Source organism: Solanum lycopersicum, chromosome 5 (assembly GCF_036512215.1).
Source record: "Solanum lycopersicum chromosome 5, SLM_r2.1".
Classification (NCBI taxonomy): Eukaryota; Viridiplantae; Streptophyta; class Magnoliopsida; order Solanales; family Solanaceae; genus Solanum; species Solanum lycopersicum.
In genome coordinates, this window is record NC_090804.1 from 2,024,435 (window position 1) to 2,044,740 (window position 20,306).

A 20,306-nucleotide genomic window follows, 5' to 3' on the forward strand; every position below is an offset into this window, starting at 1 on the left:
GTACCAATCTGAGTCTTTCGGGAACAACCTCTCTACTTTTATGAGGTAATGGTAAGGTTTGAATACATTCTACTCTCTCTCCAGATCCCACTTGTGGGATTTTACTGCATATGGTGGTGGTGGTGTTCAGGTATTAATCTGTAAGTACAATGTCTGTTCTTTATAATTCTTGGCCATGTCCAAAATGGGACATTGTAGATCCAACTTCACCTTATTTCAGCTCAAAAAGTAAATTCAAAATATTGAAGTTGCTTGCTTTTCTTGGGTCATGGTTGGTGCATCATGACCACATCCTATTACTATTATGTCCCTTAACTGTTAGCACAAAAAGAATTTGATACTGGTTATTGCAAGGTCATTCTAGTCTTTTCGTCACTGCAAGTAGAATTCACACTTTAATTTGTACAGGGTTCCCTCCCCTTTTACACTGCCTTTTTGCTTTAAGTAATGATCACAGTAGCCCACCACTGCTACCAACTGCTGACCAATTTAAATAAGCAACAGATGTCTCAGACCCCTCCTTCCCCACAAGATTCCACCCTCATTTACAAATCTCAGACACAGAGACAGCAGCAGCAGCAGAAGGAATGGAAGAATTCTCTTACTTATAAAGCCAGAGAAAGCAACAGCCTTTATCTTTACGCGTAAGAACTCATACCTCTTCCATTTCTGTGCTTATTACAAGTTTATGTGTAAAGATATAGCTGTTCATTTGCAGTCAGCATTACCTGTAACAGTATCAGACAAGTAGAGCAGAGAAGAGAAATGTACGCACACACGAACCATATAGCATTCTCAAATCAAATAAAGTATGCTTTACATTACATGTAGATCAGGCAAAGAGAAAAGCTCTGAACAGCCTAGAGACTTATTATATAACATCTACACACAAAATATATGAAAAGAAACTTCGATAGGAGGCCAATTCGACTTGTTGATCCTCCTACCTCTCCCTATGATTTCTTTTCTCTCTTTTTTTCTGTCTTGTAAATACTCTATGAACTTTGGCGAGGTGCCAATTTGTAAGTACAATGTTTGTTCTGTACAGCTGGCTAATTAAAAGCCGAAAACTCATGGAACATCAAATACCCCCATTTGAGTTCCACAACAACACACCAAAGAATGAGAAACAATTAAATAACACACTAGATACTGGTGAGTATTAGGTTGGAAACTCCAAAAACGGATGCAGACATCTGTCAGATCTCCAGAGAAAAAGCTAGAATGCCTCCGATGCATTCTAGGGTGCAGACCAGATCTTCCAAGGCCTCTTGAAAAAAACATAGGTCATAGAGACTGCAATCCAAACAAAAAGAACTCCAAAAATTGAGTAAACTACATATAAGAAGAACTGTTGATCAAAGTTATGGTGATACTGCTCCCCGCAGAATCTTTGTAAGGATTGATCAGTAAAGTTGGTTATAGACTGTTGAGGAGGGCTCTTTTGCACGATGGAGGTTGGGAAAGATTTGTGCCTGGATGCATGGATGTGGACTCCACTCCAAGTGTTTTCCATAGGAACTGCCTCTCCTGAAAAAACAGTTGAGAAAAAGTTAATCTCACCCTTGCTTCACACTATACATGAAACCACATTGAAATTATGAATCACAATTTACATGAAATAGACAATCAGTGTAAAAAACATGATCACCAAAACCAAACTTCTAATACAAGCAGAAATTGACATATATCTAAGAGGTTGCCTTCTGGCAAAGATTTGGGAGACCAGTAAATCAGATAATTGCATTATGTTGAAATACCAGTACAACTTCACTATACTCAAAGATTTTGGGGGTTGCCTGTCATATATACATATTAAGTCCTTTTCCTTCTTCCCTTTTAGTACTCAATATATTAGAGTTGACAACAGATGCATAGTTCTTTGCTGACAGCACTAATATTCGATAATATATTTATAAGTTTTTCATTTTTTATAGGGAAAGAAACATGGTAAAAAGCACTTTTAAAAAATTGTGTTAAGGAGACATCAAAGGAAAGAACAAAAACAAAAGAAAACAACACACTTTCTCTTGAGCTTTTTGAACCATCGACTGAGGTAAAACTCTTCTTTCCAGTTGAATTAATTTGTCTATTGTTCACTATGGGAAATACTTGGTAGGATTATATTCACACTTGTACACGTCAAAAGACTAATTATGCTACTTTCTTAGTGCAAAAGGCAGGTAACACAGTTTCAATAAGAAACATCGAAGAACTGATAAAATTTGTAGCAACGTCTGTTGCTGCTCCAATCCCCTGTGAAATCTCTCCTAATATCTCAATTAAGCAACGGTAATAGTTCTTTTGATGGATTTAGCATGCATAAAGGCCAATTCTATCCATTAGTTCAATGCATTTTTAAGTGAAGATGCTTTTGATTAAAAAATTTTTTTACCTAAGTTCAGTTTAATATTTGACAAGAGATAGAATGCTTACACTTTCTGAAAACTTTGGAGTGGGAATTTCTGCAGCTAAAGATCTGAACAGTGGAGTAACTTGAAGAGGAGAACTGAAATCTGTATTCAGAAAGTCACATTCAGCTGTAGCTGGTCCATTATTTGCTTTTTCTTCATCACAAACTGGCAAAGTATCTGAGATAATACAATCACCACGAGTATCAGTCTAAAACAACTCCTATGGATGTAGAGCTAAAAGAAGCATCGTTGAAGTCTTTCCCCCAAATTATGAGTGTACCTCGAGTGGTTGCTATGTGGCAGGAGGTTCCATTTTCTAATTCATGAAGCCCCCCTTGATCACTCATCTGAGAAGTTCGTAATTCAGATTCAATATCCTGATGCTGTGCACACACCTCAGCTTGGCTTTCTTCTGTTTTATCAGCCAGTGCATGGCATAGCAAAGTTGATCCCGTACTATACTCAGAGCTGCCAGCAGAATCTTCAGATAAAGCAGGTTGCCTGCACATCGACATTTTAGACACAGTGGCATGGGATAAGCTGGGAATAGTTAAAAGTGAGCTTGTGTGGTCACTGGTCAATACCTCCAAGATGGTCGACTGCCTTCATTACTGCTTCTTGAATCTGCTATCAGGTTCTTATAATCATCAGGTTCAAAATTCATCTCAGGTAGCTGGAACTTGAGTGTATCACCATCCTTTGTTTGTTGAAGAAAATCTTGGAGTATCTGCACAAAATTCACACTTCTCCATTAGAGTTTCTGCACATTCGGCGCAGACTAGTTTCTTGAACTATGTGAAACAAGAAACGAAGCTGGACATTTGAAGAAACTTAGCATTAGCAGCTCAAGCAGTCTTTATCTTTCTTATGTTGTCAACGAGTTAAAGTTGGATCTTCCATTTTTTTGCCAAAGAAATGAATCGTTAAACAACAGTAGACGGTTCATTAGTTGTCCTGATTGAGTTAATTAGGTCATGTAGAAACAAGGTTCAATTCATGAGAAAGTAGAGATGAACTAAATAGTTATAAAGCGGATTATTCTGAACAGCGTAGACTAGAGTATCGAGAAACACAGTTTTAGACTCACCTTCCAAGCACTTTCAAGGCTTTGATCTGTATTTTCTGTATTAACTTTCATTGCTAGTGAGCTTAGCAGCTCTGCTTGTTGCATCAAAGCCTGTTTCTTTGGATCATCTTGTTTAAGGAATGTTCCTTGAGTTCTGTTGTCACTAGCTGCTTAAAAATCCAAAAATACTGATCAGACACTTCCTCTTACTAGTCAACGATATACTGTTCTTACTTTTCAAGATCATTTACCATTTTCAGTTGTCGTCTGATGAGATACCAAACTTTCCCCAGTGTTATGCAGGTTTTGAGCTAGTACCGCAAATGGATGTCTCAGCAATGGATGTGCAGTAGTTCCACAATCACCATCAGATTTTTCTCTGCTGTTACCAATTTGAAGGACATCTGAAATGTCGCTCCGCCTACATCAAAAGTGTTATACTGGAAACTCCATTTCTTTAAACCATAGTAAAATCTTGCTGTTATTCTTTTTTTTTTTTTACCTCAGCTTTTTAATAGGACCAGCAGCTTCAGCTATGTTGTCAACATTGATACCATCTGGAAATATAACCCTCTTGTTATTCAGGTTAATGAATGAATTGCTGTTTTCTTTAGCCAAAGCTTCATGCTTTGCTCTCTTTTTGCACAGTGTAGTGAACCGATTCTTCACAGCATTATCCGTCCTGAAGTTTTTCCGAAAAAAAAAAAAATAACATCAGATGACAACTTCAATCTGTCATAACAAAACACAGAAAAGCAACACAAAAAACCTAATTACCTGCCTGATACCACCTTGGCAATTTCAGTCCATCTGTTACCAAAAATCTTTTGAGCCTACAAACATTACACTTTCTCTATCAGATTCCAATCACAACATTATAGCAGCATCAATCTTTACATGTTCGATATCGTCTACTAAAGATCAACCAAACTTGAGCTCAAAATGGTGTCAAAACAAGTGACAGTGATGGGGAGAGATTAAAAAAAAGAAGTAAATCAAAAAAGCATCATTTCACCTCACATAAAAGCATATCTTCTTCAGGTGACCACCCTCCTTTCTTGAAATCAGAGTTCAAATAAGTAAACCATCTGCAGATAACAACCAACCAAAACTATAATCTTTTTTCATAAAAAAATCCAAAAAAAAAAAAGTGAGTGTCTTTATCAAGAACTCATTTTTATTAACCTTCTTCTACATTGCCTTGTTGTTTTATCCTTGAACTTCGATGCGATGATCGTCCAACTACAGAAAACAAAATTTTGAATTTCAATTCATATATCATATAATCCATTGATTCTAATCATAACTTCAACAACAAAAAACCATGAAAGAACATTGAAACACAAAACTATACTTGTCTGTTCCATGAATTCGAATTTGCTCTCTTAGTATATCATCCTCCTACAACAAAAACACAGAACAAATCCATTACATCTCATAAATCCAATCAATCCAACAACTCAAAAACATAAAAAAATCATTTCTTGAAAAAATCTCAATACACTAAACTCAAAAACACACCTCTTGAGACCAAGAAACAATATGTCTTTCTTTAGGTTTAGCAGCTTCAACACTATTTCCATTACTACTAGAATTAGTAGTTACCCTTTTCTTCATACCACTCTGCATATTTTCCTCCTTCTTTGTTCCCTCAACACAAGCATGCTATAGTAAAATTATAAAAAAAAAAAACACCCTTTTGGGTGAATGTTATATAAAAAGAACCAAAAGGGTATTTTACAATTTTCACAAAAAGCAAAAACTGTTCAACACTACCCTCACTAATCCTTATTCAAGAATTGAACAACACACCTCACAACTAAAAATACAATCTTTTTTTTATTTTTTTTGCATAGGATTCTGACTTTTAACCCCCAAGACTCCACCTTTTTTGCCCCAAGAAAGTTCAAACAACACCCATGGAATCCAAATTAAGATTCTTTATTACCATTGGACCCAAAAAAAAAAAAAAAACTTCCTCGAGATTTGTGAAAAAATGAAAAAAAAAAAACAATCTTGATTCTTGGGGGTATACTAAACGTAGATCTAAAGGTATGTAAAACCTTAAAGATTGTATTTTTATGGTAATCTTGTATGATATTAAGCAAAAAATCAAGAAAAGGGGGTGAAGGGGGTTTATGGGGGGGTGGGGTGGAGTGTTCAAAAGAGCATAATTTTTTGCTCTTACAAAAAAAATAAAAAAAAGTAGGGGCTTTGTTTGTGTGATTGTAATGGTGTGTTTGTGTGTAGGGTATAATAGAAATGGAAATTGAGAGATAGTTAAAATAATCAACGGATTCTTTGCTTTTAGGCGCGGGGTATTGTTAGGCAAGTTTGAAAAATAACACTGAATTCCATGAGACTATAATTAATAGGCATTAGTAGAAAACTACCATCATTTCCCACTTTCTCTTCTTCTAGTGTGTATGTATGTATGTGTGAATTATGATGTTTCTAGTTTGTATATGATGACTTAGGTGGATAGTATTTGAAGAGCGGTGTATTTTTTTATCGAGTCATGTTTATCACAGTGTGTTTGATGACAGTATTTGAAAAGTGATTGTTTTTTTATGGATTCATGTGTTTTGTGAATAGTATTTGAAGATTGATGTATTTTCTGTGGAGTCACGTTTATTAGGGTGTGTTTGATGATAGTATTTGAAAAGCGATGTTTTTTTTATGAAGTCGTGTTTATTAGAGTGTATTGATGTATTTTCTATGGAGTCACGTTTCTTAGAGCGTGTTTATAGATAGTATTTAAAGAGCCATATTTTTTATAAAGTACTTAACGTTCATCAGAATGCACTTTTGATTATATTCATGAAACTTATCAATTCAAATTCAAATTAATCGGATTTCAGAGTGGCTACGACACATCAGATGGGAAACCAAAACAATGGTGTGACACGTGAAAAAGAGAATATTTACACGAACAAATCCTACTCACATTTAGTGTTAACGCCAAATCTCATTATAGACAATTCTCTTTCTAGTTTGTCTATTAACTGAATAATATTTGAGTAATGATGTATTTCCTATGATCAAGTCACGTTTATTGGAGCGTGTTTACTTTTCACGTGAAAAGCTTTAAATTAATTGATTTCAAAATAGTTATCACATATTAGGTGGGAAAAATAAACTGATGGGCTAACACTTTGATAAGATAGTATTTCAATAGACAAAATCTTTCTTACTTTTAGTGCTTACACAAATCTCATAGTTATAGAGCACACTTGACTATTATAGTGAAATGTTATTATAGAAAATAAAGGCTTTACTAGATTAAATTAGAATAAATAATTAAAATTAAAAGACATGTACGAAAATGCAGAATATGAAAAAGTTGTTTTTGAATAGGAGTAATAATTAAGGGCCCGTCTGGATGGGCTTAATAAAAGCAGCTTTAAAAAATTACTTTTAAAAGTGCTGAAACTTATTTTTAAAATAAGCAGTTATGTGTTTGGATAAAAGTGCTGAAGTTGTTATGTCAAACGTGAAAAGGGAAAAATGGAAGAAAGAAATGTTAGGGTTATATGGGTAATTTGGAGATTGTATAAAAATATTAAGAGCAAAAAGATAAAAATATGGTCAACTTAAAACAGCTTATAAGCTAAAAAAAAAAGCACCCCTACCCCAACTTTTGACTTTTAGTTTAAAATAAGTTTTTTTTAACTTAAAATAAGTTATTTTGAGTATTGTCAAACAACTAAATAAGTCAAAAATCAACTTTTAAGTCAGTTTGACCAGCTTTTAAGCTGAGCCAAACAGGCTCTAAGTATTGCCCTAGATAAGGAATAAATACTATATAATAGTAGAATGATTCTATAAAAAGGTATGTGCTTAAACTTAATACTCATTACTACAAAGTATAATATAAATTCATTTTTTTTATATAGTACTACTTGACAACATACGTGACCCAACTACTATGCATTATGATAATTTATTTATATATGTGCATTTGTTGAGTTCAAATTTTTACTTGATTTGTGATGGGGGTGGGTGGGGGGTGTTTTTCTACTTGAATGAAAAATAAATAAAGGAGGGGTTGCAACCCACGTGAGTGGGGGGGGGGGGGGGGTTAAATAGGGTCTCACAATATTTTTGAAAAAGTATAATTAAGCATATGGTCATGTGGTCAGTCCAGCCTGGTGATCTGATCAATATTTTCACCACTTTTATGTGAGTATAAATGGAATTTAGTTCTTGTTTTTAAAGACCAAAAATTAATAATAATCTTTAAATATTGCTTGGGTGTCAAAATTCAAACTTTTTTTTTACATTTGAAGGGAAGAAAAAAGAAAGAGGGGGAGGAGATAACATCTCCATCGCGTAATTATTGATAAATTCTTATTTTGAACGATTTTAATCCCTTTAGTGTTGGGTTTTATTCGTCCGGATTTCTTACCATAAATAGGTTTTCCTTTTAGGAAAAAGGTTTTGGATTGGCTAATCATTTTTCTAGTAGGAAAAGGTTTAAGACTCTGTAAATAGAGACATGAACCTTCTAACTTAATTAACATTCACAATGTAGTTTTAAGGACTTTGAGAGTTTTGGTTAGGGGGAGAATTTATGGGTCACAAGCTTGATATGTTATCACTTGTGTGAACCTCCCATGTATTCCGAGTGAATTGGTTGAGGTTGTTTCCCTCTGTATTTGTACTCTCATATTTATAGTGAATTGTTCATCTCCTTTGTGGACGTAGGTCGATTGACCGAACCACGTTAAATCTTTGAATATTTTGGTATATTTCTCGTTGTCTTCTTACTCGTGGTCTTTTGAGGTTTGCTTTTCTAGCTTCCGCATTTACACCTGCTTATTTCTGGTCCTAACATTTAGATAGGAGATATGTTGTGTAAGAACAATTTTTAGAATTAACAATACAAGTTTAACATCGCACGTGGTTCAATGGAGGAATGACTAAGACATGTTGTAACTTCAGAACAATGAGAGATTAGACTAGAAGATTAGTAGATAGTTAAACTTTGACTCACTTTTTGACAGGTTTAAGTTGGGTGGGAGCCTATACGGACAATGTATATGTTGTAGTATTCGTCTTATACATATATTTTCTTAGTTACCGTATTATTTTATTGATATAAATCATCATAATTTTCAGGATGATAATAATACAAACAAAGTTTATTATTTCACATAGTTACCAAAGAAATAATATAAAGTAAAGATGTATATTTAATAAGAAAGTAAAAGCCAAAGGGGAACAGTAGTGACTATTTTGTGTGGCATATGATATTTGGTCCATCAACTTAATTGGTATAGCTTTAAAATTCAAATTAGTGATGAGTTTGGATTTATTTGTTTGAATAAATTATTGACATTTTTTGTCTTCTATAGTTAGCCTTATAGCTTGTCAAATAGCTTTCATGGAGGTCATCAAAATTAATTAATTCCATCCCCCACCTTCAAGTTTCAATAAAAGCATTTTGGTTCCCCATCTTTCAATTATGATAAATGAACACACATTAGTTGTAAACATGCTCACATTGCATCTATAATCATATATATATATATATATATATATATATCTATATATATGTAGCGGGTATTTTTATTTCTACTCTGGAGTGTCAATTAAATTCGGATCGTTCATGCACTGTAGGCTCATTCGGGGTGGTATTCCCAACAAGATTTTCTTCATATTCAAGGCTCGAATCCAAAACCTCTGATTAACGGCGGAGCAGTTCCATCACTATGTCACCACCTATATTGTCACACAGAGTTAAATACATCTCATTAGATTAGAAAATATGAATTGACTAGAAAACAAGTGCATGAAGCGTAACAAATGAAAGTGACTCTTACTTAGACACTCAATCAATGCAAAAATGCTTCGATAACTTGAATGAATTGATAAACTCGACTCTTGTATTCAAAATGAACGTAGTGTTTTTACTAAAAAAAATAATAACTCCTCTAGAAAAATAAACTGATTAAAATTCCTTAGCCTCGCGAATATCCTATGAGTAATATACTTAAAAGTACCCCCATTTTTTTAGATTTATGATTTTGGTATATGGATTATTTAAGAAGAGTAACAAACCTAAAGTAGCAATGTGCTAATTAAATATTACATTTGGGAAATTATTGTAATTAAATGAAATATTAAGTATTGAAGTACAATTTACCTTTTTGGAAGTTGGATGTGCCCAATTAAAAGAATCAAATGTTCTACTTCTAAAATCCTTTCTTGATTAATGTGTAGTCAAACTTAAGTTTTTGACCCTTAATCACTCTGAGTTGTATGTATGTTCAGGATAATATAAAATTAGTTAATAAACATTATAAATACTGTATTCATAAAAGTTGAAGTACAGATGCCTTTCCCTTTTAACAAATTAATTAATAGAAAAGTACGACAATAATAATATACTCGATAAAATTTTATGATTATAAATGAAGTATGAAAATAAATTAAGTATATGTAGATCTCATCTTAGAGAAACTGTTATTCTAACATATCTTCGATCGGTTCTATTTTAAAATAAAATTATTAATAAAATATATGGTAAAAAATACATGAATCCTTGAAAATAATTTTTCTAAAATATTATACTTGTTATTAATATAAGTAAACTTCATATTTATTTTCAATTTGTGGATGCTATTACCCAACTATTAGCTCACATGATTGGTTCTAGTTTGACCAAGCTATGTGGGTTGAGTACTGTATAAGATGCATGGTCAAAAGTCATGTATAGCTTTTGTTCATACTGTTGTAATTAGTTTTTTATTAGACTTGTTCGAAAATATTTACTTCGTTTTAATTTATATGATGATATTTTTGTACTGAAGAGTATAATAATTTTTTATATGTTTTTTAAGTATCTGAATCGTTGATTATTGTTTTTATAATATATTTTACATATACTTTTAAATATATAATATTTTATTTTTTTTAAAGATTGCATGTTTTGAATTATGATTAAATTCAAAAACAAATTGATTCTCAAAATTCGAATTTTATCGCAAAAAAATGTAGTAATAATCAATTGTGCATTAACAAGTAAATAGTGACTATCTTCCATATGTATAAACTAAAATTGGAATCTCATCAAATTTCTATACTTTGTATAGAAAATGTCATGAAAATATCTTTAACCTTAAATTAATGAGTAAAATCCTAACCATAACTTTAATACAAATTCTTCTAGAAGAGTGTGGTATATAATCATACAATCATAAAAAAAAAAAAAAAATACAACGATTTAAATATATTCGACTAAATATACGCATATTTTTGAGCTAGAAGTAAAAATTCTTAATTACAATTCTTTTAAAATATAAGTGTTTCTCAAACCTATAAGGATAATGCTAACCATAGACTCATAGCTAACCATCTTTTTAGCTTTAATTAAGTTCAAATATATAAATTTAATTTGAAAATAATTGTAATTAAGAGTTTTTTCTAATTGAAAAAAACGTCATTAATTAACTCATCTTTTGTTAAAAGTCAATATTTCTGTCTAACGCGTATTCGACCAAAGGGAAAATTGGGGCCATAATTGCTATCTTAATCTTTGATTATATCAAATGTGACATTTATGTTTTTTAATGCTTTTTTTTCTTTCTACTTTTTGTTTGGTTAAATGAATTTTTCAATGAACATTCTACATGTCTTTTAGAAATGGACCCTTATTAAATAAAATTATTTGCATTTCTAGTTAATTCATAAACTTAATTTCTTTTCTAACACATGAAATTGTCCTAAAAAAAAAAGGTGTCCATTTTGAAAACTAAACCTTGTGGGGTATATAATACAATGGCCATCTAGCTCATAGTGCATTTTAATTTAGTATACTTCAAAATGATTAAAACGATTTGGAACTATTCATACTACTAATACTTTTTTTTTATTCGATATTCAGTATATTGTACTGAAAATTAAGTGATTCTACTTTAAAGTAAAGTGATTTTTATTAAAATGATGTTATTTTTTAAATTTAAATTCGAAATATCTTATTAAAATGAATGAATACTTTAATCTTTAGTGATATTACGATTGTTTGGTCTATGTCAACAAAGAAGTCCCTCCACTTACTCTGCAAATTGTCCCATTTGATCATCAAAACATACTACACCTTTTGACAAATTAAAGGTTAGCTAATTAGAAGACAAAATGTTGGCTTCTTTCAATTGTATATAATATATTTGAACAATTTCATATATATATAGTTCTATAACATGTACCACCTTCATATTTTATTGCTAGGGTTATCAAGTACTATATGCTTTCATTTTCTATAAATAAATAAATAAACTTGATTAAAGACAAAAGGACAATCAATATATCCCCATGAGTATATATCTTAACTACTCTCTTTGGTTTTAATTTTTTGGTTATTTGTTGCATTCTAGGTCTCTAGCAAGTTCTATATCTTTATCAAATTGACCCCATCTTCTTATTTTCTCTCAAAAAAGTCACCAAATTTGATTACTAAATTGTATTTCAAATTTACTTGGGATGGAAGGCTCCTATACGACAATCCTCACTTGTGAATCGTGAACTAGCTTTTGAGATTGAAATAAATTCAGAGTTCACTTTCTTTTTTCTTATCATGGTATAAGAGTTAGGCTCATCCCGATCATTACCGTATGGATATTGAGTCCCAGCTTATATTGTTTATCCACCCAATGGACAAACCTAGTTGTGTAGGGTGTGTGTGGAGTCCCATATCAACTACTCGCTTAGCGATGTAAACATCTTTATATAATTGTAGACAATTCTATCCTCAGAAATTAACTTTTTGAGTCGAATAAGCTCAATTTTAAGATAAACTTAATACTTTATATCAAGATATTCAAAAGGATAATTGGTGCCATTTGTCAAAGAAATATGTGTGACACGAGTTGAGTGAATGTGTATAAATATATATGTTATAAATTATACATCTTTTTTAAATGAAATTGGAACAGTATATGGTGGAGGCCTACTCTGGTGCTGCTAAAGCCTAAAGTGTGTATTGGCCGTCTTATTCGACTTTGTTTGTCTTTGTGCTTGATAGAGAAATATCCCACTTATTGCTTTAACCTAAGAACAACACTACAACCCTAGTGGAACCTATAAACATATATAGTTGCACATATATGAAAGGTCTTACCGGAATAAGTCATAAGTATTTCTCCATTCTTAATTAGATATATCAGTTCGAGTTTTGAAAATAAAAGGATCAATTCTTAATAAAGCATTAGAAATAAAGTTGTTTTTGCGAGGAAGCGTTTTTATCATCAAATGGAACATCGCGAAGTGACTTGATTAGTCGAACTCCAAAGTAGGTATCTGACCCTAATTGAAGAAAAGGCCCTAAAAAAAGACGTGTTGTGTGTGTACATGTTATTGGTTCATAGGTGGATTATTTACAATGAGTTATGTGAGTTCAGCTGGATTCATTACTTGATCGACTTGATACAAAAAAAGAATTTAAAATGCATTACATATCATACGATTAGTCAATCATACTTTATTTTGAACTCACAACTCTAGATTTTGAACTGACTTCTGATTGATTTTCACGTTGTTCATATTATTTCAAATTCAATCAACATAACATGATGTGTATTATTCCCATTGATATTGCATTTTACTACTTACTATACATTTATCCATAAAGTAAAAGGCAAAGAAGAAAAGAAAGAATGAAAGGTATGTAGAAAATAAGCTTTTCAGAGAGGGAATCTAATGTTATATAACAACACATAAAAGGTAAATTAGATAGATGAAGAAGCCAAAGGGGGTCGGTGGAAGTTTGTCCCACAAATAGCCACCAAAAGAGTAAAAAATATTGATGGGAACCCTATGTAAAAAAGCAACTTATATATATATACATATTGCTACATTCCCAGCCTACTTTTTGCAAAGTTGAAATATATATATATATATATTACCCTACACATGCAAGAATATATATCCTCTAAATATGCTTTAATTTTGTCATTTTTTTGCAAAAAATTTGATATGATTTTGAAAAAAACAAGAAAACATTAGTATATGGTCTTCATATTTGTCTTGAGTAACTTTTTTTATTTTTTTTTGTAATTTACTTGATGTCCTATCATACTATATAATATTGTATCATGTGATGATATCATTTAGCTCTATTTTTTGTTTGAAGTGATTCTTGAATGAGTCTTAGTTTGGTAGAATATATTCAACCTAGAGCCAAATACCCTAATAATGAGCTTGAATGGTTTTTTTTAATCATATCATTCTTGAGATTTTGAATTGATCATTGAAGTCTATATAAGCTAATTGACCACTTCTCTTTTAGTACTTGTGACAACATAATCAATTAGTATGGGGGCGATGTTGAATCAGATGATACTTTAATGAGAAATCAACATAAATACTCGATAACCCTCAATAATAATAATCAATCACTGTATATTATACATATGATATACACATATTGGCTAGAAAGTATAAATATTTTGCTATACGCTAACTATTTAACTCCTTCATTATACTTTTTGACGATTGTATTTCTTTCTAATATATTTATGAAAAATAATTTTACTCGAACTGGATATATATCAAAAATAATATCACTATAAAATTTGCGGACTCCTCACCCTACCTAAACCTAATGTGTGGAACTATATTGGCTATTTGTATTGTTGAGTACACATATGAAAAAAGAAAAAGGGATTTGTGGAATTTTCTTGAATTTATTTTAAATGTAATATTTTCATGTGTGGGGAAATTAAATGATGAAAAACCATAGGAAATAAGAATGATATTGTTGGGAGCGTTAGTAGCAAAAAATGGTAGGCCAAAAATTAAAGTTTTTATTTTTGCAAAGTAGATTTCTCTATATCTTAATAAATCATTTATATCTTTTTAATGTTGTGGTAAGACCCATTTATTCTGAAAAAAAAGAAAAAGAAATGTGGCTGGCCTAGTTCTAATGCAATTTTCCCTACCTTATCATAATGCATATCACTAAAAAAAATTATATTAAATAAAATAAATGAATTGGAAAAAAAAAAGGTTAATAAAAAAGAGCCATTAATCCAATCTTGAATTTGTTTTTTTTTTCTTCAATTTTTGCTTATTCAAAATTATATATGAAGAGTAATCATGATTAACCTAGACACCACTAAAAAAGTTTAGAGATATTTAATCATATGCTAGATCATATTAGCTTAAATTCAGTTATTAAATCATTTTATCCTTGACAATACAAAAATATATGGTTTAGGATTAATAAAATTAAAAGAGTCAAAATACGATGGAGCATTAAGTATAAAATACCCAATTCACTAACACTAAAAATAAAGATTGTATAAAGAGTAAATAATTAGTAGTAAAAATTAAGAAATTAAATATTGATGTAAATATCATCGACCAGCTCATTTGACATCGCTATTTCCCGCCATAACTATTTGTAGTTGTAGGTGGTTAGATCGTTTGATTTCTAGAAAGTTATGATAGGATTAGTTATGTTTAATTTAGTTAAGATTAGTTATGCTGGTGTTATGTTGGGGATAGTTATTTCGGTATAATTTCTTAGTGAATGTTCGATTTATTGTATTAAAAATAATATGCATCACATGATTTGTAATAATAAGTTGTTTATTTATAAAAATATCCATCATAAGTGAAAAGTGATGCATAAAAAACTATAAATGATTCGAGAGGATAATTTTGTCATTTTGAACTATTTTATTCCAAAGATAAGTCATTCCAAAATGTTTCATCTAGAGGAATAAATAAGTTATCTCAATGCCATCTGTTACTGTTTGAGATAAATTATCCCAAACTTTAAAACAAACAAGGGACCAAAAGGTTTTAAGTAATTGTCTCAGAATTATCTCCCTTTATCTATCACACCAAGCGTATCAGTATATAATTGGTATATAATGTATACATTAATTATACTTACTAAATTTGTAAAAATATAATTAAAGTTATTTGTTTAGGCTTTATTAGGTTGCTTTATAGTGTAGAAAACCCCAAATTAGTAAGAATAAAAGCATGATTATTATTATATATAAAGAAGAAAAGATGGTTAGTGGGAGATGGGAGTGAGGCCCAAGTTCCAAAAGAGATTGATTTGTACTAAGGGTGGGGTGGGGCTTTCATTTTTTTTTTGCAAAAATAGCCCTCATCATGTCAACTCTAGAGCCACCTATTGATTAGGAGGAGCCTCAAGTGAATGCACTTTCTTTTTCTTGCAATTATAATCAAATAAAATGTAAAATACATGTAGGGTCATTTTGTGCCAACTATTATGAACAAAAAGAAAAAACACTAATGATCATTTTAATTCTAAATATTCAATGACCTTATGATAATCTTCATTTGATTTGATACTAAGTTGGACTTATTAGCATAACCTTTTTTTGTTTTCTCCTTACTTTATGGTCCTTTTTTAAACTTAAATGGACCTACAAAGAGCACCGAAGGATATTTGCACAAATAGCCTTTTTTTGAGGCCGCTATTTAAGTTGTGTCTCCGTTAATTAAGTGGAATAAATTTATTTTTAAAAATAAAAATTCATCTAATAACATTTGCATGTGACTAAGCAATTTGAAAATTAATTTTGTCAATATTAAAACAAGGAGTTGTGCTTGATCAATATTGTTACAAAATACTTATGAGGAAGAAGTATTATTTACCATATGAAGAATATCTTTTGTTATTATTTAAAAAATGCTTTGTTCTTCAAAAGCTTGATCAAACATCTCAACTATTTAAAATTAATATTTTCTTTTAAAAGAAAATAATTTAAATTTTGCAAAACGTTAATCAGACATGTTATTAATCCATCAGCCATCAGCGTGTAACAGAGGAAGTTTTCGAGAGTGTGATTCTATAATAGAATATATTATATCTGTAATATAATAATAGTGAAATATATTATATCAACTGATATATCATACGCCCAAGTAAATATTAGGTCTGAGTTTGTTGTTTCACCTAATTTTTCTTAATTAATTGAGAAAGTTTTAGCCAAAGTTATTTTTTAAAAAAAATAAAAATTCTTTTTTCTTTTGGAATATATTTATCTGCAGTTCCAAACGTGCTCTCTGATCACTTTTCTTTTAAATAAGGGTCCATTTCTGTTCTTTATGTCCTTAATTTTCAAATGAAAAATTCAAACAAATATAGTCAAATGAAAAAAGATAAAAAGAATTATAAAAGCAAAGGGAAAAAAAATAGTAGCGTAACTTAAAAAAACATGACTTTATTTGTCAACAAATGGTTCTTAGCTACATATAATATAATAAAATGTAGCTCGAATAAAATACACAAAGTATCTGAAAAAATATAATTTCTTCGTTTTATTTGTTGTGTCTTATATTTCATAAAGCATTAAATTTATAAATTTTATGATCTTAAATTTATAAATATTTATAATGTACTAAAACTATTTTAAATTTTATGGTTCAAGAGATAATTTAAGACGTAGTTCCTAATTTACTTTTATTATTAACTATTGTCACTTCACAATTTATTAAATTTTTCAAAAAAATATTTAATTTGTTATATTTAAAATTTATCACAGTAAAATTGTCATTTCATTTATTAGTCAAATATATCAATTAGTCAATATCTAATAAATAAAAATAAATAGAAGAAATATTATTTTAATTATGTTAACAACTAATATGAAACGGAGGGAAAGTGCGTATGAGCTAACTTTATTTAGGAAAAAAAAGAGAAAGTAATTACTACATATTAAGTACAAAATTAGATTTATCTAGTTGTTTGTGCATTGCCCTTATCATGTGCCAATTAATTTACAGAAAAAAAAAAGGTTATAATGATTTTAATTTTTACCTTCGATAATTGGATAATATATAATATGGTCCCTCAAAAATCTAAAACTATAGTCTATAACGCTCCACCTTATAATATTTTTTACTTTTCAACTAATCAAGTTCGAATATCACAGAAAGGTACACAAATATAATGATGAACTCAAAGGAAAAGAGACTTGCATTTTACCCTACAAAATTAAAGTTTGACGTGGAATTAAAAAAAATAAATACAAATCACAATAAAACTTGAAGCTTTTCGTTCGGAGTTCGATACTTATATTAAAAATATTGATAAATTTTGATTTGTATCGTATAAATTTTATTTAAAGAGGAAGTATTCCTAAATAAGATTAATTTTTATAGCGAGGACACTAATAAAAATGACAATTGTCCTATTCATGAAAAATGATCAGTCGCTTATTTTTACATATATTTGATTGAATTGATGAGAAAAAGAAAAATATATAATAGTGTTTTTACACTAAAATAATTTGAAAGATTTCGATATTTTTAACAATAAATAGATTTTTCGCATGTGCTTTTTCAATGAGCTAATTCGAATAGAAATAATTGAAAAAAATTATGTAACTAATAGCACAAATTTTTCATGATTTTGTGGTGAAAAACATTAAATACCCTTAATTTTTTTTTAATGAAAATTAAATTTAAGAATAAAAATAATAAAATTTTATTTATCTCGATACAATCGTGGGTTCAAATAACTATCTATTAGCTTAAGAGTAATGAAATAGTGAAAACGAAAACTTTAATGGATGTTGCTTATTTTTACCAAATTGTCAACGAATCAACATAAAATATTATGAAAATTAATTTTGAATTTAAAAGAAAGTGGTATGTAAAAAGCATTAGGCACAATCTTGTCTAACTTCCTTTTTCTTAAAATCAAAATGAAACAAAAAAAAAAACATTATCCAAAAAGTTACATGCATACTTTGCACTAATGCATGCACTTAAAATCTTTGAAGTATAAAATTACTTATTTTTTCTTTAAATTTATCATTCTTAGGATTTCAATTATGATCTAATTCTATTTTTTTGTTTCAATTTATGTAAAAAAATAAATTAATTAGTTCAGAAAACAATAACATACTTTTTACGTTTAAGAATAGTTAAATTCATTCATTTCATGTTATTTTAAATTTTAAAAAAATTATAACTGCATAAATATTATGATATAGTATTTAAGATCACTAGATTTTCACATTATTTCATTTTTCTTAAAGGTGAGATTTTTCACCATTATGTTGTATACTTAATACTCCCACTATTTTAATATTTTTTCTAATTTTTTTTTGTTTGATTCAAAAAGAATATTTGATTTTTTTCTCTTTTTTGAATATTTTTTAGTTTCCACTCTGAATATAATAATATTTAAAATTATAAAATAAATAATATTTTAACATATCTTATTTAAAACTAAAAATTTAAACATATTATTTAATTTTAAAAATTTCATATCAAATCAAAATCAAAACGATTAAATTATAGTTAGTAGTGGTACTTGCATGTATAAAACATATTAATAGGCTAAAAAGGGAAGAAAAATACAAGAAAAGTAATTTTAAAAGGCCCCACGTGTGAAATGAAAAATGAAACTTGTGCAAATTAATCTTTTTCAATTTATTTTATTTTTAGCATACGTGTGGGCACCCACTTTCTCTTTGTGACATTTTTAGCTACCTTTTTAAGGTCATAAGTTGATTGTTGATTTTACACCTCTTTTTATTATCTTTCTTTATTTTTCTAAATTTTAATTTTATTTTTATTGTTACATTACACTTCACTTTTTTGATGCAAAGGGCATGCTCTTGTTAAAGGTAAAAGGGTTTTTGGGAATCCTATGCCTCTCCATTCACATTTTCCTTAACTCGGGTTTTTTCAAATGAATTATGGTTTTTATTCAATTTCTCGAAAGATAGATTGAGCTGTAATGATGTAATTATTCAATTCATATAAAATGAAGAATTATTCAACGAGAATTTGATGTATATTAAATTCTTTAACACCATCAACGTTAAACATACACACCTTGAATATCATGATTAAAGCCTGATATTTGGACATGAATATTTTTTTAATATGGAGGTCTAAAACGAGTAACGAATCGTAAGGTTAAGATTGTACAAATTAACAATAAGTTATTGACAAAATTATTATTTTAAGTTACAAGTTATTTAATTAGCCACATAAAAAGCTATGAACTTGGTAACTAATTTTTGTTAGCAAAATATTACTATATAAAAGTTAAAATCTTTTTTGTTTTTATATAATGTGATCATCATAACTCTCGTGCATATTTAGTACTCCACTATGTTTTGTTTATTCATGTCACATTTTGGATTTACATGATGATTAGAAGCTTCCCTGTGCAAAGAAAACACACTTTTGCTTCGTAATAGTTTCTTAATATTATTTTTTAAAATCACAATAAATTATATGAGACATGATATTTCGAAAGTCACTTTTGAATTTGAAATATCGATTTTGTTTTTGATATTTATGATTTTCTATCAGTGTTAGCTGTATAAATATAAAAATAAATTTAAATAAAATAATTGATTTCACTCTAAAAAAAAACCATGACACTAGCTTACACCACCTTAGTTACTAAACATTATACAATTTCTTCTTTTACAATCGCAATATATATGAATTATACATAAATTTTATATTTATCAGTTATTTTTAATTTAAGCAGTTGAAAAAAAATGTTATTAAAACATTCTTCTAAGAAAAAAGTGCTCCTAACAGAACATGTTTCTATTAATTAATAATATTGCAACAGTTCGATCATTTAACGATATTATTTGCTTTAAATTTAGATTCATATATTTTAAAAATGCGTTATTGAAATTTAAGGTTTGCTTCCTTGTATGTACATCATATCTCTCTTATTTTATCGATATGAGATTCAGAATCGTGATACTAAATATTTATTTATTTTTCGGATAAATAAATATAAAAAGTTTTGAATATCCCCATGCTTATTGTCTTGTACGTAAAGGCTGCAAGTGCAAATT

At 29.4% G+C, this 20,306-nt stretch overlaps 1 protein-coding gene and 1 long non-coding RNA gene across 3 annotated transcripts; one reads left to right on the forward strand and one right to left on the reverse strand.

Annotated features, from left to right (window-relative positions):
* Positions 1-479: 479 nt before the first annotated feature.
* Positions 480-2,248, forward strand: LOC138348484 (uncharacterized). The gene is made up of 3 exons (XR_011221062.1): positions 480-644; positions 1,938-2,056; positions 2,172-2,248. It is a non-coding gene; the product is annotated as an uncharacterized lncRNA (long non-coding RNA).
* On the reverse strand, positions 769-5,829 carry LOC101260045 (transcription factor MYB124). 2 transcript variants are annotated; one of them, XM_004238730.5, is made up of 12 exons: positions 5,002-5,829; positions 4,835-4,881; positions 4,666-4,722; positions 4,496-4,568; positions 4,258-4,313; positions 3,983-4,162; positions 3,732-3,901; positions 3,502-3,647; positions 2,999-3,141; positions 2,695-2,915; positions 2,437-2,591; positions 769-1,530 (listed from the first exon to the last, which is right to left on the reverse strand). In XM_004238730.5, the coding sequence occupies exons 1-12, from the start codon at positions 5,107-5,109 to the stop codon at positions 1,420-1,422; spliced, it is 1,467 nt and encodes a 488-aa protein (XP_004238778.1). In that variant the 5' UTR covers positions 5,110-5,829; the 3' UTR covers positions 769-1,419. The 2 variants fall into 2 exon arrangements, with proteins under 2 accessions (XP_004238778.1, XP_010320670.1); XM_010322368.4 differs by having other exon boundaries at positions 3,502-3,650; positions 5,002-5,822.
* Between the last annotated feature and the right edge of the window lie 14,477 nt (positions 5,830-20,306).